This window comes from Macaca thibetana, chromosome 7 (genome assembly GCF_024542745.1).
Source record: "Macaca thibetana thibetana isolate TM-01 chromosome 7, ASM2454274v1, whole genome shotgun sequence".
Classification (NCBI taxonomy): Eukaryota; Metazoa; Chordata; class Mammalia; order Primates; family Cercopithecidae; genus Macaca; species Macaca thibetana.
The window spans coordinates 107,657,817-107,670,501 of NC_065584.1; the positions used below are offsets into that span (position 1 = coordinate 107,657,817).

Below are 12,685 nucleotides of genomic sequence, written 5' to 3' on the forward strand. Positions count from 1 at the left end.
TATTGGTTTTCTACTACTCCAGCAGCCTGGGGTGGATCCCTAGCATAGGGATGGATCCGGCTTAACGAGGACAGACTCTGACAGTCGCATTTCAGAATTCTGCCCACCTCAGCAGAAGACGCTAAAGAAAAAAAATTCAGGCATTCAAGAAAAGATCAAATGTTCTTTTGTTATGAAGTCTAGTTGTAACAGGGACATGCATTCACAGCACATAGATGAAGATATTCTACTCCTGGTGTGCAGGAGATCATGCCTTAAATGGCAGGAGCAGAAGGCATACCCAGGCCACAAAGACCACACCACCCTCCTGGAGAATTCAGACTTTGGTTCAGTGGCTTTCCTCGGGTTCACTCTGTCGGGAGATGGAGATTTGGGCTTTGGGCCTGAAAGAATATGGAACAGAACATGTCTGGGTACAGTGCCTTGGCTCCCGGGTGACTGCTGTCTTCAGACATAACCCACTGATCAGCACTTAGCATATATCCTTATAGCCAGAACTGGCCCCTGAGCCCTAGATAAAGAATTATCTTTATCAGGGGTATTTTGGAGCAAATGGAGAATTTCTAAGAGAAGTCATGGATGTCAGCAGGGAGATCTAATACCTGAATTCACTGATGAGTCATTTTTTTTTTTATACTAGGGTTTATAGGATTAAAGGCAATGCTGGAAGAGGTAAAGGGAAAATAATTTTAAGATAAGTATATCATAATTTGGTAAGGATATTTTTGTAGCATGAACACATTTTTATATGAGCACAGAGGGAGGCCTGGTATACTTGGAGAAGGGGCTCCCAGGGCTCCTTCCTGACTTTACAGAAGGGACATTTGATGTGACCCTTGAAGGATCCCTCATATTATGGATCCTATGAATGGCTAGAATCTGACAATTTTCCATTCAGTATTTCTCTTGGAGGTGTTCATTTCTTTTCCTTGTCATCACTCCTACTCTGGGCAAAAGTCACCCCATCTCACGTCTGTCTCCAGACCTCCAGACCATCTTACGATTATACTGTTCCTAAAATGCCATCTTTTATATTTTAGTCCCCTCCGTGGATCCTTAATGCTTTCAAATCTCCTCGCTTGCATTCAAGGATCTTCTTGTCTTCAGATAAGATCTATCTCTTATTTAAACTCCCAGCTTTCACCCTTTCTGGACAAGGCTGCATACTGCTCCATATAGATAACGAATTTATTTCTGCTGTTTCTCTTTTGTTATGTTGTTTCCCGAATCTTCTCCTGTTTACATCACACCATCCTTTAAATTCATCTGAGATTTCACTTTTCCACAATTCCTTGTTTGCCAATTCTAGTTTGCAGTGGCCACCAACAATTTATTTTTATGCTAGAAATGCAGTCATTTGTTATATAAAATAATCACAAAACTCAGCTCATAGTACAACTTGGATATGAAGTTAAAATAAAATTTTAAAATTTGCTTGTAGCAACAATATTATTTCTCCTGAGTCTCTACTTGCTGGTTATTGGGAGAGAGGACTGGGGAGGGGAATTGCCTAAATGTCTGATCCACATGAAAGCTTGGTCCAGTCCTATTATATAAATAATCTCGTAGATAATGGCCTGTCTCTCTTGCATAAAAATACTCAGTTTATTAGATAATCTTTCATTCCTGGCTTCTCTACATAAGTTGCTCCCGTGTTTTACATATCTTCATGGTTTCAGGAGGGGAAGGAGAACTTGTTTTCAAGATGGTTTGGGAAATGGGTGCCTTTTGTCATTTGTTGGCTGTGGCAGCCTTCTTCTTTTCCTTTCTCTTCCCTTCTCCTCCTCTCCATCCTCCTCTTCTCTATTCCTCCTATCCTTCTCCTCCTCTTTCTTCTTTTCTGAGCTTCCCAGACTGGCTACCCTCACTGACTGACACTTCCTTTTATTACCTCTATCAGGTTAGAGTCAAGTCTTGCTGATATGGAATCTATTCTTATTCACTTCATCTAATCAATTGTACAGTTTAACTCTTGGATAACAATTCTACATCCTTCATTGCATTCCCACTTTAAGTCTACAAATGCCAGTGATAACACTTGTTCGGTGTGTTTCATGCATATAGAAGCTACATCTCCAATAAGATAACAAGCTCATTGAACGACAGTGGTGGTTTATGTTTTTGTTTTGTGTTCTCCCTAGCATGTGACCTAGGACAAAGCTCATTAAGTATATTTCATAAATAAATGTTGTCTTCAATTTAACTGAAATGAAAAAAATGCTTCTCAGGGAAAGGAAAGCAGAAGAATGTTTGGCATTTTGCTCCCTAAATGTCAAATAAACTGTTTAAGACACAAGAATCCCTAGCTTGTCTTGAGCCGGGATGTGGGACCTAGCTGAGCCAGATTAGGCAAGCTTAGTGCTGACACTGGAAGAATGTGAAGTGAATGAAAGCATTTAATGTAAGCAGTCAGTGTCCCCCATGTGTACTAGAAAGCAGTATTCTATAATAGAGTGCTTATTACTTTGAGAATCAGTCTTGGCTCTGTCATATCCTAGTGTGTGTCTTTGGACTAGTGGCTAAAAACTTTCTACGTCACAGTTTTTTTTTTTGTATTTTTGTATTTTTTTTTTATTATTATACTTTTAAGTTCTAGGGTACATGTGCACAACATGCAGGTTTGTTACATATGTATACATGTGCCATGTTGTGTGCTGTACCCATTAACTCATCGTTTACATTAGGTATATCTCCTAATGCTATCCCTCCCCCCTAACCCCTCCCCACAATAGGCCCCGGTAAGTGATGTTCCCCTTCCTGTGTCCAAGTGATCTCATTGTTCAATTCCCACCTATGAGTGAAAACATGTGGTGTTTGGTTTTCTGTTCTTGTGATAGTTTGCTGAGAATGATGGTTCCCAGCTGCATCCATGTCCCTACAAAGGACACAAACTCATCGTTTTTTATGGCTTCATAGTATTCCATGGTATATATGTGCCACATTTTCTTAATCCAGTCTGTCACTGGTGGACATCTGGGTTGATTCCAAGTCTTTGCTATTGTGAATAGTGCTGCAGTAAACATACGTGTGCATGTGTCTTTATAGCAGCATGATTTATAATCCTTTGGGTATATACCCAGTAATGGAATGGCTGGATCAAATGGTATTTCTAGTTCTAGATCCTTGAGGAATTGCCACACTGTTTTCCACAATGGTTGAACTAGTTTACAGTCCCACCAACGGTGTAAAAGTGTTCCTATTTCTCCTCATCCTCTCCAGCACCTGTTGTTTCCTGATTTTTTAATGATTGCCATTCTAACTGGTGTGAGATGGTATCTCATTGTGGTTTTGATTTGTATTTCTCTGATGGCGAGTGATGATGAGCATTTTTTCACGTGTCTGTTGGCTGTATGAATGTCTTCTTTTGAGAAATGTCTGTTCATATCCTTTGCCCACTTTTTGATGGGGTTGTTTGTTTTTTTCTTGTAAATTTGTTTGAGTTCTTTGTAGGTTCTGGATATTAGCCCTTTGTCAGATGAGTAGATTGCAAGAATTTTCTCCCATTCTGTAGGTTGCCTGTTCACTCTGACAGTAGTTTCTTTTGCTATGCAGAAGCTGTTTAGTTTAATTAGATCCCATTTGTCAATTTTGGTTTTTGTTGCCATTGCTTTTGGTGTTTTAGACATGAAGTCCTTGCCCATGCCTATGTCCTGAATGGTATTACCTAGGTTTTCTTCTAGGGTTTTTATGGTTTTAGGTCTAACATTTAAGTCTCTAATCCATCTTGAATTAATTTTTGTATAAGGAGTAAGGAAAGGATCCAGTTTCAACTTTCTATTTATGGCTAGCCAATTTTCCCAGCACCATTTATTAAATAAGAAATCCTTTCCCCATTTCTTGTTTTTGACAGGTTTGTCAAAGATCAGATGGCTGTAGATGTGTGGTATTATTTCTGAAGGCTCTGTTCTGTTCCATTGGTCTATATCTCTGTTTTGGTACCAGTACCATGCTGTTTTGGTTACTGTAGCCTTGTAGTATAGTTTGAAGTCAGGTAGCCTGATGCCTCCAGCTTTGTTCTTTTGACTTAGGATTGTCTTGGCAATGCAGGGTCTTTCTTGGTTCCATATGAACTTTAAAGCAGTTTTTTTCCAATTCTGTGAAGAAAGTCATTGGTAGCTTGATGTGGATGACATTGAATCTATAAATTACCTTGGGCAGTATGGCCATTTTCACAATATTGATTCTTCCTATCCATGAGCATGGTATGTTCTTCCATTTGTTTGTGTCCTCTTTTATTTCACTGAGCAGTGGTTTGTAGTTCTCCTTGAAGAGGTCCTTTACATCCCTTGTAAGTTGGATTCCTAGGTATTTTATTCTCTTTGAAGCTATTGTGAATGGGAGTTCATTCATGATTTGGCTCTCTGTCTGTCTGTTACTGGTGTATAAGAATGCTTGTGATTTTTGCCCATTGATTTTGTATCCTGAGACTTTGCTGAAGTTTCTTATGAGCTTAAGTAGATTTTGGGCTGAGATGATGGGTTTTCCTAAATGTACAATCATGTCATCTGCAAACAGGGACAATTTGACTTCCTCTTTTCCTAACGGAATACCCTTTATTTCTTTCTCTTGCCTGATTTCCCTAGCCAGAACTTCCAACACTATGTTGAATAGGAGTGGTGAGAGAGGGCATCCCTGTCTTGTGCCAGTTTTCAAAGGGAATTTTTCCAGTTTTTGCCCATTCAGTATGATATTGGCTGTGGGTTTGTCATAAATATCTCTTATTATTTTGAGATACGTTCCATCAGTGCTGAATTCATTGAGAGGTTTTAGGATGAAGAGCTGTTGAATTTTGTCAAAGGCCTTTTCTGCATCTATTGAGATAATCATGTGGTTTTTGTCTTTAGTTCTTTTTATATGCTGGATTACGTTTATTGATTTGTGTATGTTGAACCAGCCTTGCATCCCAGGGATAAGGCCCACTTGATCATGGTGGATAAGCTTTTTCATGTGCTGCTGGATTCGGTTTGCCAGTATTTTATTGAGGATTTTTGCATCAATGTTCATCAGGGATATTTGTCTAAAATTCTCCTTTTTTTGTTGTGTGTCTGCCAGGCTTTGGTATCAGGATGGTGTTGGCCTCATAAAATGAGTTAGGGAAGATTCCCTCTTTTTCAATTGATTGGAATAGTTTCAGAAGGAATGGTACCAGCTCCTCCTTGTACCTCTGGTAGAATTCGGCTGTGAATCTGTCTGGTCCTGGACATTTTTTGGTTGGTAGGCTATTAATTATTGCCTCAATTTCAGAGCCTGCTATTGGTCTCTTCAGGGATTCAACTTCTTCCTGGTTTCATCTTGGGAGAGTATAAGTGTCCAAGAAATTATCCATTTCTTCTGGGTTTTCTAGTTTATTTGCGTAGAGGTGGTTATAGTATTCTCCGATCGTAGTTTGTATTTCTGTGGGGTCGGTGGTGATATCCCCTTTATCATTTTTTATTGTGTCAATTTATTCTTGTCTGTTAGTCTTGCTAGTTGTCTATCAATTTCGTTGATCTTTTCAAGAAACCGGCTCCTGGATTCATTGATTTTTTGGAGGGTTTTTTGTGTCTCTATCTCCTTCAGTTCTGCTCTGATCTTAGTTATTTCTTGCCTTCTGCTAGCTTTTTCATATGTTTGCTCTTGCTTCTCTAGTTCTTTTAATTGCGACGTTAGAGTGTCAATTTTAGATCTTTCCTGCTTTCTCTCGTGGGCATTTAGTGCTATAAATTTCCCTCTACACACTGCTTTAAATGTGTCCCAGAGATTCTGGTATGTTGTATCTTTGTTCTCATTGGTTTCAAAGAACATCTTTATTTCTACCTTCATTTCGTTATGTACCTGGTAGTCATTCAGGAGCAGGTTGTTCAGTTTCCATGTAGTTGAGCGATTTTGATTGAGTTTCTTAGTCCTGAGTTCTAGTTTGATTGCACTGTGTTCTGAGAGACAGTTTGTTATAATTTCTGTTCTTGTACATTTGCTGAGGAGTGCTTTACTTCCAATTACGTGGTCAATTTTGGAGTAAGTATGATGTGGTGCTGAGAAGAATGTATATTCTGTTGATTTGGAGTGGAGAGTTCCGTAGATGTCTATTAGGTCCACTTAGGTGCAGAGTTGAGTTCAATTCCTGGATATCCTTGTTAACTTTCTGACTTGTTGATCTGTCTAATGTTGACAGTGGGGTGTTAAAGTTTCCCGTTATTATTGTATGGGAGTCTAAGTCTCTTTGTAAGTGTCTAAGGACTTACTTTATGAATCTGCGTGCTCCGGTATTGGGTGCATAGATATTTAGGATAGTTAGCTCTTCCTGATGAATTAATCCCTTTACCATTATGTAATAGCCTTCTTTGTCTCTTTTGATCTTTGATGGTTTAAAGTCTATTTTATCAGAGACTAGGATTGCAACCCCTGCTTTTTTTTTGTTTTCCATTTGCTTGGTAGATCTTCCTCCATCCCTTTATTTTTAGCCTATGTGTGTCTCTGCTTGTGAGATGGGTCTCCTGAATACAGCAAACTGATGGATCTTGACTCTTTATCCAGTTTGCCAGTCTGTGTCTTTTAATTGGAGCATTTAGTCCATTTACATTTAAGGTTAATATTGTTATGTGTGAATTTGATCCTGTCATTATGATATTAGCTAGTTATTTTACTCGTTAGTTGATGCAGTTTCTTCCTAGCCTCGATGGTCTTTACATTTTGGTATGTTTTTGCTATAGCTGGTACCGGTTGTTCCTTTCCTTGTTTAGTGTTTCCTTCAGGATCTCTTGTAGGGCAGGCCTGGTGGTGACAAAATCTCTAAGCATTTGTTTGTCTGTAAAGGATTTTATTTCTCCTTCACTTATGAAACTTAGTTTGGCTGGATATGAAATTCTGGGTTGAAAATTCTTTTCTTTAAGAATGTTGAATATTGGCCCCCACTCTCTTCTGGCTTGTAGAGTTTCTGCTGAGAGATCTGCTGTTAGTCTGATGGGCTTCCCTTTGTGGGTAACCTGACCTTTCTCTGTGACTGCCCTTAACATTTTTTCCTTCATTTCAACTTTGGTGAATATGACAATTATGTGTCTTAGAGTTGCTCTTCTCAAGGTGTATCTTTGTGGCGTTCTCTGTATTTCCTGAATTTGAATGTTGGCCTGCCCTACTAGGTTGGAGAAGTTCTCCTGGATGATATCCTGCAGAGTGTTTTCCAACTTGGTTCCATTTTCCCCCTCACTTTCAGGCACACCAATCAGATGTAGATTTGGTCTTTTCACATAATCCCATATTTCTTGGAGGCTTTGTTCATTTCTTTTTACTCTTTTTTCTCTGCATTTCTCATCTTGTTTCATTTCATTCATTTGATCTTCAATTACTGATAATCTTTCTTCCAGTTGATCGAGTCTGTTACTGAAGCTTGTGCATTTGTGACGTAGTTCTCGTGTCATGGTTTTCATCTCTATCAGTTCTTTTATGGTCTTCTCTGCACTGATTATTCTAGTTATCCATTCATCCATTATTTTTTCAAGGTTTTTAGTTTCTTTGCACTGGTTACATAGTTCCTCCTTTAGCTCTGAGAAGTTTGATCAACTGAAACCTTCTTCTCTCAACTCGTGAAAGTCATTCTCCGTCCAGCTTTGTTCCCTGGGAGATGCGCTCTTATTTTTTCAATTTCCAGCTTTTCTGCACTGCTTTTTCCCCATATTTGTGGTTTTATCTACCGTTGGCCTTGATGATGGTGACGTACTGATGGGGTTTTGGTGTGGGTGTCCTTTCTGTTTGTTAGTTTTCCTTCTAACAGTTAGGACCCTCAGCTGCAGGTCTGTTGGAGTTTGCTTGAGGTCCATTCCAGACCCTGTTTGCCTGGCTATCAGCAACGGAGGCTGCAGAAGATAGAATATTGCTGAACAGCAAGTGTTGCTATCTGATTCTTGCTTTGGAAGCTTTGTCTCAGGGTATACCCAGCCGTGAGAGGTGTGATGTGTCGGTCTGCACCTCAGTTGAAAATGCAGAAATCACCTGTCTTCTGTGTCACTCACGCTGGGAGCTGGAGGCTGGAGCTGTTCCTGTTTGGCTATCTTGGGCGCCACCCCTCCTAGGTCACAGTTTTCTCTATTTATAGAGTGAAGGTAATAATCCTGACCTACCTAGTTCAAAGGGTGGTGGTGAAAAGAGAATGTCAGTGATTACCCCTGGGAAACTAGAAAGCATGATCTGGATATCAGGCTGCCTTAATCAGATAGCATTATATGCTAAGAACAGAAGTCTACTTACATTAGCTCAGGATAAAGGGGATTCACTGGATGGATATATGGGTTTTTAAGGGAATTTAAGCATAAGCAGGCCTTGAGGGCCTGGAGCCAGAAATCAGAAAATAAGGAACACTGGTTACTTATTCCTATTTAAATGCATAGTTTACTATCTTTCCTCCTCCTTTCTTATCGAATTCATTCTTCTTTGCTGTGGGAACTGGCTTGCTTTGCTTCAACATGAATCTTATAAAAGAAATGGCGAGTCCAGCCCTAGATTGATATGAGTTCTTAACTCTCTTGGCTCCAGCTCTTTTGTTGCAATTTCAAATTCCTGGGAAAGATTGACCTGGTGTGTACCAGATGTTTGCCTCTGGATAGTCAGCTGTGGCCATGGGGGCTGGTCACATGTACAAATCTGGCCACCCTACGGCTGACATTCTAACGTGTCTTCTGCTAATTAGCTCTTGTTAATTTTGTGAAACTTCATTGGTTTATGGAATTTAAGGGAGTTGAGAGTTAGCTAGCCGGCCCGTTCAGTCCCTAGAGAATGTTGCCATTGAGCCTAATGCAAAGAAGTTGCTTGCATCCTGCTCTCTTAGACACTTTCCTTTGGTTGGTTTCGAAGAGTGAGATATAGAGAAAACTAGCCATGGCTGGAGGAAGAGGAGGTGATGTAATTTTGTAATTGATGATCCTTCCTATGGCCAGATGGAGGATACAGTCCTCATTTCAACAGAGAAAAGTCATCTGGCCTGGCATGGTGGTTCATGCCTGTAATCCCAGCACTTTGGGAGGCTGAGGCAGGCAGATTGCCTGAGCCCAGGAGTTTGAGACCAGCATGGGCAACATGACAAAACTGTCTCTACAAAAAATTAGCTGGGTGTAGTGGCGCATGCCTGTAGTCCCAGCTGCCTGGGAGACTGAGATGGGAGGATCACCTGAGCTCTGGAGGTCGAGGCTGCAGTGAGCTGTGATCATGCCATTGTGCTCCATCCTGGGTGACAGAGTAAGACACTGACTAAAGAAAAAGTCATCCAGTTTTAGTCTTCTTCAGTTTGACTTGCTTCTATTAGTGTAACCTTGTTTAATTTTGCTAAGAAAACAAAAATGTGGATGCAATATAGGATTTTGGAATATTTCACAGCAAAATAATACAACTAATCTCAGAAGAATGTTTGTTAATTATATTCTATTTATTCCCTATCTACTTCCAAAAAGGATTTAAGGAAGTTTATAAAGGCCCAAAGTGTAAACAATAAAATACAAAAGTCAAGTAGCAAAAAGAGGAAAATTGTATTTAAAAATCCTGGCTGATAATTTATCAATATCTATTTGTGAAAAAAAATAAAGCTAGATTTCTAACTTAAATGATTCATCTAAATAAATTCCAAATATAACAAATAGTTAAATATGACTGCTAATCTATAAAGGAACTAGGAAAATACATTTAAGTATTTATCTGTTCTCAGAGCAGAGTGGGAAAGCATTTCTAAGCCAATTAATAAGGAAAGAAACCTTAAGGGGAAATATTAATAGAGCTGACTACATGAAAATGTAAAACTTTTTGACTTTACAAAGTAGTAAAAACAAAATGAAATGGGGAAAATATTTCCAACAGAAATGACGAAGAGTTGATAATTTCTCTATGAAGTTTAATAGTTTCATCTGATGAAAATAATAAAAAGACAAAAATGCCAATGGATAAAGGATATAAAACAAGAAATTTTTGTAGAATTAATACAAAAATTTGAAGAATTAACACATGAAAAGATATTAAACAATAAAAAGAAAATGCAAGCTGGGCATGGTGGCTCACACCTCTAATCCCAACACTTTGGGAGGCTGAGGTGGGTGAATCACTTGAGGTCAGGAGTTTGAGACCAGCCTGGCTAACATGGTGAAAACCCATCTCTATTAAAAATGCAAAAACAAATTAGCCAGCCATGGTGGCAGAAGCCTGTAATCCCAGCCACTCGAGAGGCTGAGATAGGAGAATCTCTTGAACCTGGGAGGTCCAGCCTAGGTGACAAAGCAAGACTCTATCTCAAAAAGAAAATGCAAATGAAAACAATGAAGTATTTCTGATTGGGAAAAAAAACTAGAAAATTATAGTGGAGGGCAATTTTGCAATATTTTGAATAGTCTATAAAATGTGTATAACCTTGGATGCAGAAATTTAATTCCAGAAAGAGTTCCTTGGTAAATAATCAAGATTTGTGTGAAGATTTAGATACAAAAGATCTATGTTATCTATTCTTTTGTTGAGTAGAAACTATTTTCCAAAGTTTTTAGAATGAATATTTATTACTTTCATAATAAAAATATAAAATTATGGTGTGTGTGAGTTTGGTTTCTTTTTTTTCTTTTCTTTTCTTTTTTTTTTTTTTTTTTTGCGACAGAGTCTTGCTCTGTCACTCAGGCTGGAGTGCAGTGGCACAATCTTGGCTCACTGCTCCCAGGTTCAAGCAGTCTCCTGCCTCAGCCTCGTGAGTAGCTGGGACTATAGGCATGCGCCACCACACCCAGCTAATTCTTGTATTTTTTGTAGAGACAGGGTTTCACTGTTTTGGCCAAGCTGTTCTGGAACTCCTGACCTCCAGTGATCCGCCCGCTTCAGCCACCCAAAGTGCTGGGATTACAGACGTAAGCCACCGTGCCTGGTGGCTATATTGCTTTTTTGTATATGTTTTCTTTAATTATGAAGTTTGACATATCAAAAGTAGATTTTTGATGAATAAAGTAACACTTTTCTCAACTAGTATCTTGCTGTGGAAATTCTGGTGGGCGGAATCAATAATTTGGTGAAAAGATCAATGAGTCATCAATATTTGTACAAACACTTTTTATTATGAGAGCAACTTAAGGCATTTACTTAGAATTTATTTGCTTTTGTTGTAGACAGAATTTGAACAAGCTATGTTTTCTGCCATTCATCCTACAGCCAGTTGAAGGCAGGTACTTGGTACCAGTGAAGATATGGGAGGGAGCCTGACAGGGGAGGAAAGACAGATGAATTAAAAACAACGACAGGGAATTAGGTGACTCCCAGATAGAGGCAAGTGGGGTGTGGTCTCATGAGATTCTGGTTAACTTATTTCACCTTCTGTTGGCCTCTCTCACTGGGTGATGTGCATGTGGCCTTTTCCCTCTGTCCCCAGGACTGCCCTCCAGATGCAGAAGATTTCAGAGCCCAGCAGTGCTCAGCCTACAATGATGTCCAGTATCAGGGGCGTTATTATGAATGGCTTCCACGATATAATGATCCTGCTGCGCCGTGTGCACTCAAGTGTCATGCACGAGGACAAAACTTGGTGGTGGAGCTGGCACCTAAGGTACTGGATGGAACTCGTTGCAACACGGACTCCTTGGACATGTGTATCAGTGGCATCTGTCAGGTAAGCACACTTTCCTCCGGAGCCCCTGCTTCAGGGATGTGCTACGCCTACTGTCAATAAACAGAACCCTTTTCTTCTGTACTTTTATTCATGCAGATGAAAATATTGCTATTGGCCATGTACAGTGGCTTACCCCTGTAATCCCAGTTTTGTATTTTTGTACACCAAATACAAATTATATTTGTATCCCAATTTTGTATTTTTAGTACAGATGAGGTTTCATCATGTTGGCCAGGCTGATCTTGTACTCCTGACCTCAGGTGATTCGCCTGCCTCAGCCTCTCAAAGTGCTGGGATTACAGGCATGAGCCACCGCCCCTGGCTATAGATTAGTGATTCTCTAACTTGAACATGCATCAGAGTCACCTGGAGGGCTTGTGATAACAGAATGTTGTGCTCATCCCCCAGAGTTTGTGATTCAGTAGGTAAAGGATGGGGCCCAAAGATCTGCATTTCTAACAAGTTCCCTGGAGATACTGAAGCTGTGGGTCTGGGGAATATACTTTGAGAACCACTGTTTTGGAAGAGTAATACTGGAGAGTCTCTTATTAAATTAAGCTTTCTTATTAAAATTAATTCATTGTTTTGGATCTTTGGGAATAATGATTTATTTACTGAAAAACTAACATGAATGCATTCCAGCAGATTTTTCAGAGTGGTCTCTGCAGAGCTATGACAAGTGTGACTGGGATAAACCTCAGTGGCTTGTAATGAGTGTAAGGATTCAAGACACTTTCGGCCAGGTGTGGTGGCTCACCCTGTAATCCCAGCACTTTGGGAGGCCAAGGTGGGTGGATCACTTGAGGTCAGGAGATCAAGACCAGCCTGGCAACATGGTGAAACCCCATCTCCACTAAAAATACAAAAATTAGCTGGATGTGATGGTGTGTGCCTGTAATCCGAGCTACTAGGGAGGCTGAGGCTGGAGGATCACTTGAACCCAGGAGGTGGAGGTTGCAGTGAGCCAGGATCATGCCACTGCATTCCAGCCTGGGTGACAGAGCAAGACTGTCTCAAAAAGAAAAAAAAATTAAAAAGACACTATGACAGGTTGTGAGGCAGGGATGGCAGGGAAATTATAGGATTCTGCAT

At 39.8% G+C, this 12,685-nt stretch overlaps 1 protein-coding gene across 6 annotated transcripts in view; it reads left to right on the plus strand.

The window, feature by feature from the left end:
* Positions 1-12,685, plus strand: part of ADAMTSL3 (ADAMTS like 3) — a 414,992-nt gene that overhangs the window by 171,036 nt on the left and 231,271 nt on the right. For all 6 annotated transcript variants that reach the window (XM_050796105.1, XM_050796106.1, XM_050796108.1 and 3 more), the window contains exon 6: positions 11,357-11,593. In XM_050796105.1, coding sequence (XP_050652062.1) covers positions 11,357-11,593 — 237 coding nt within the window. The remainder of the gene's footprint in view (positions 1-11,356; positions 11,594-12,685) is intronic.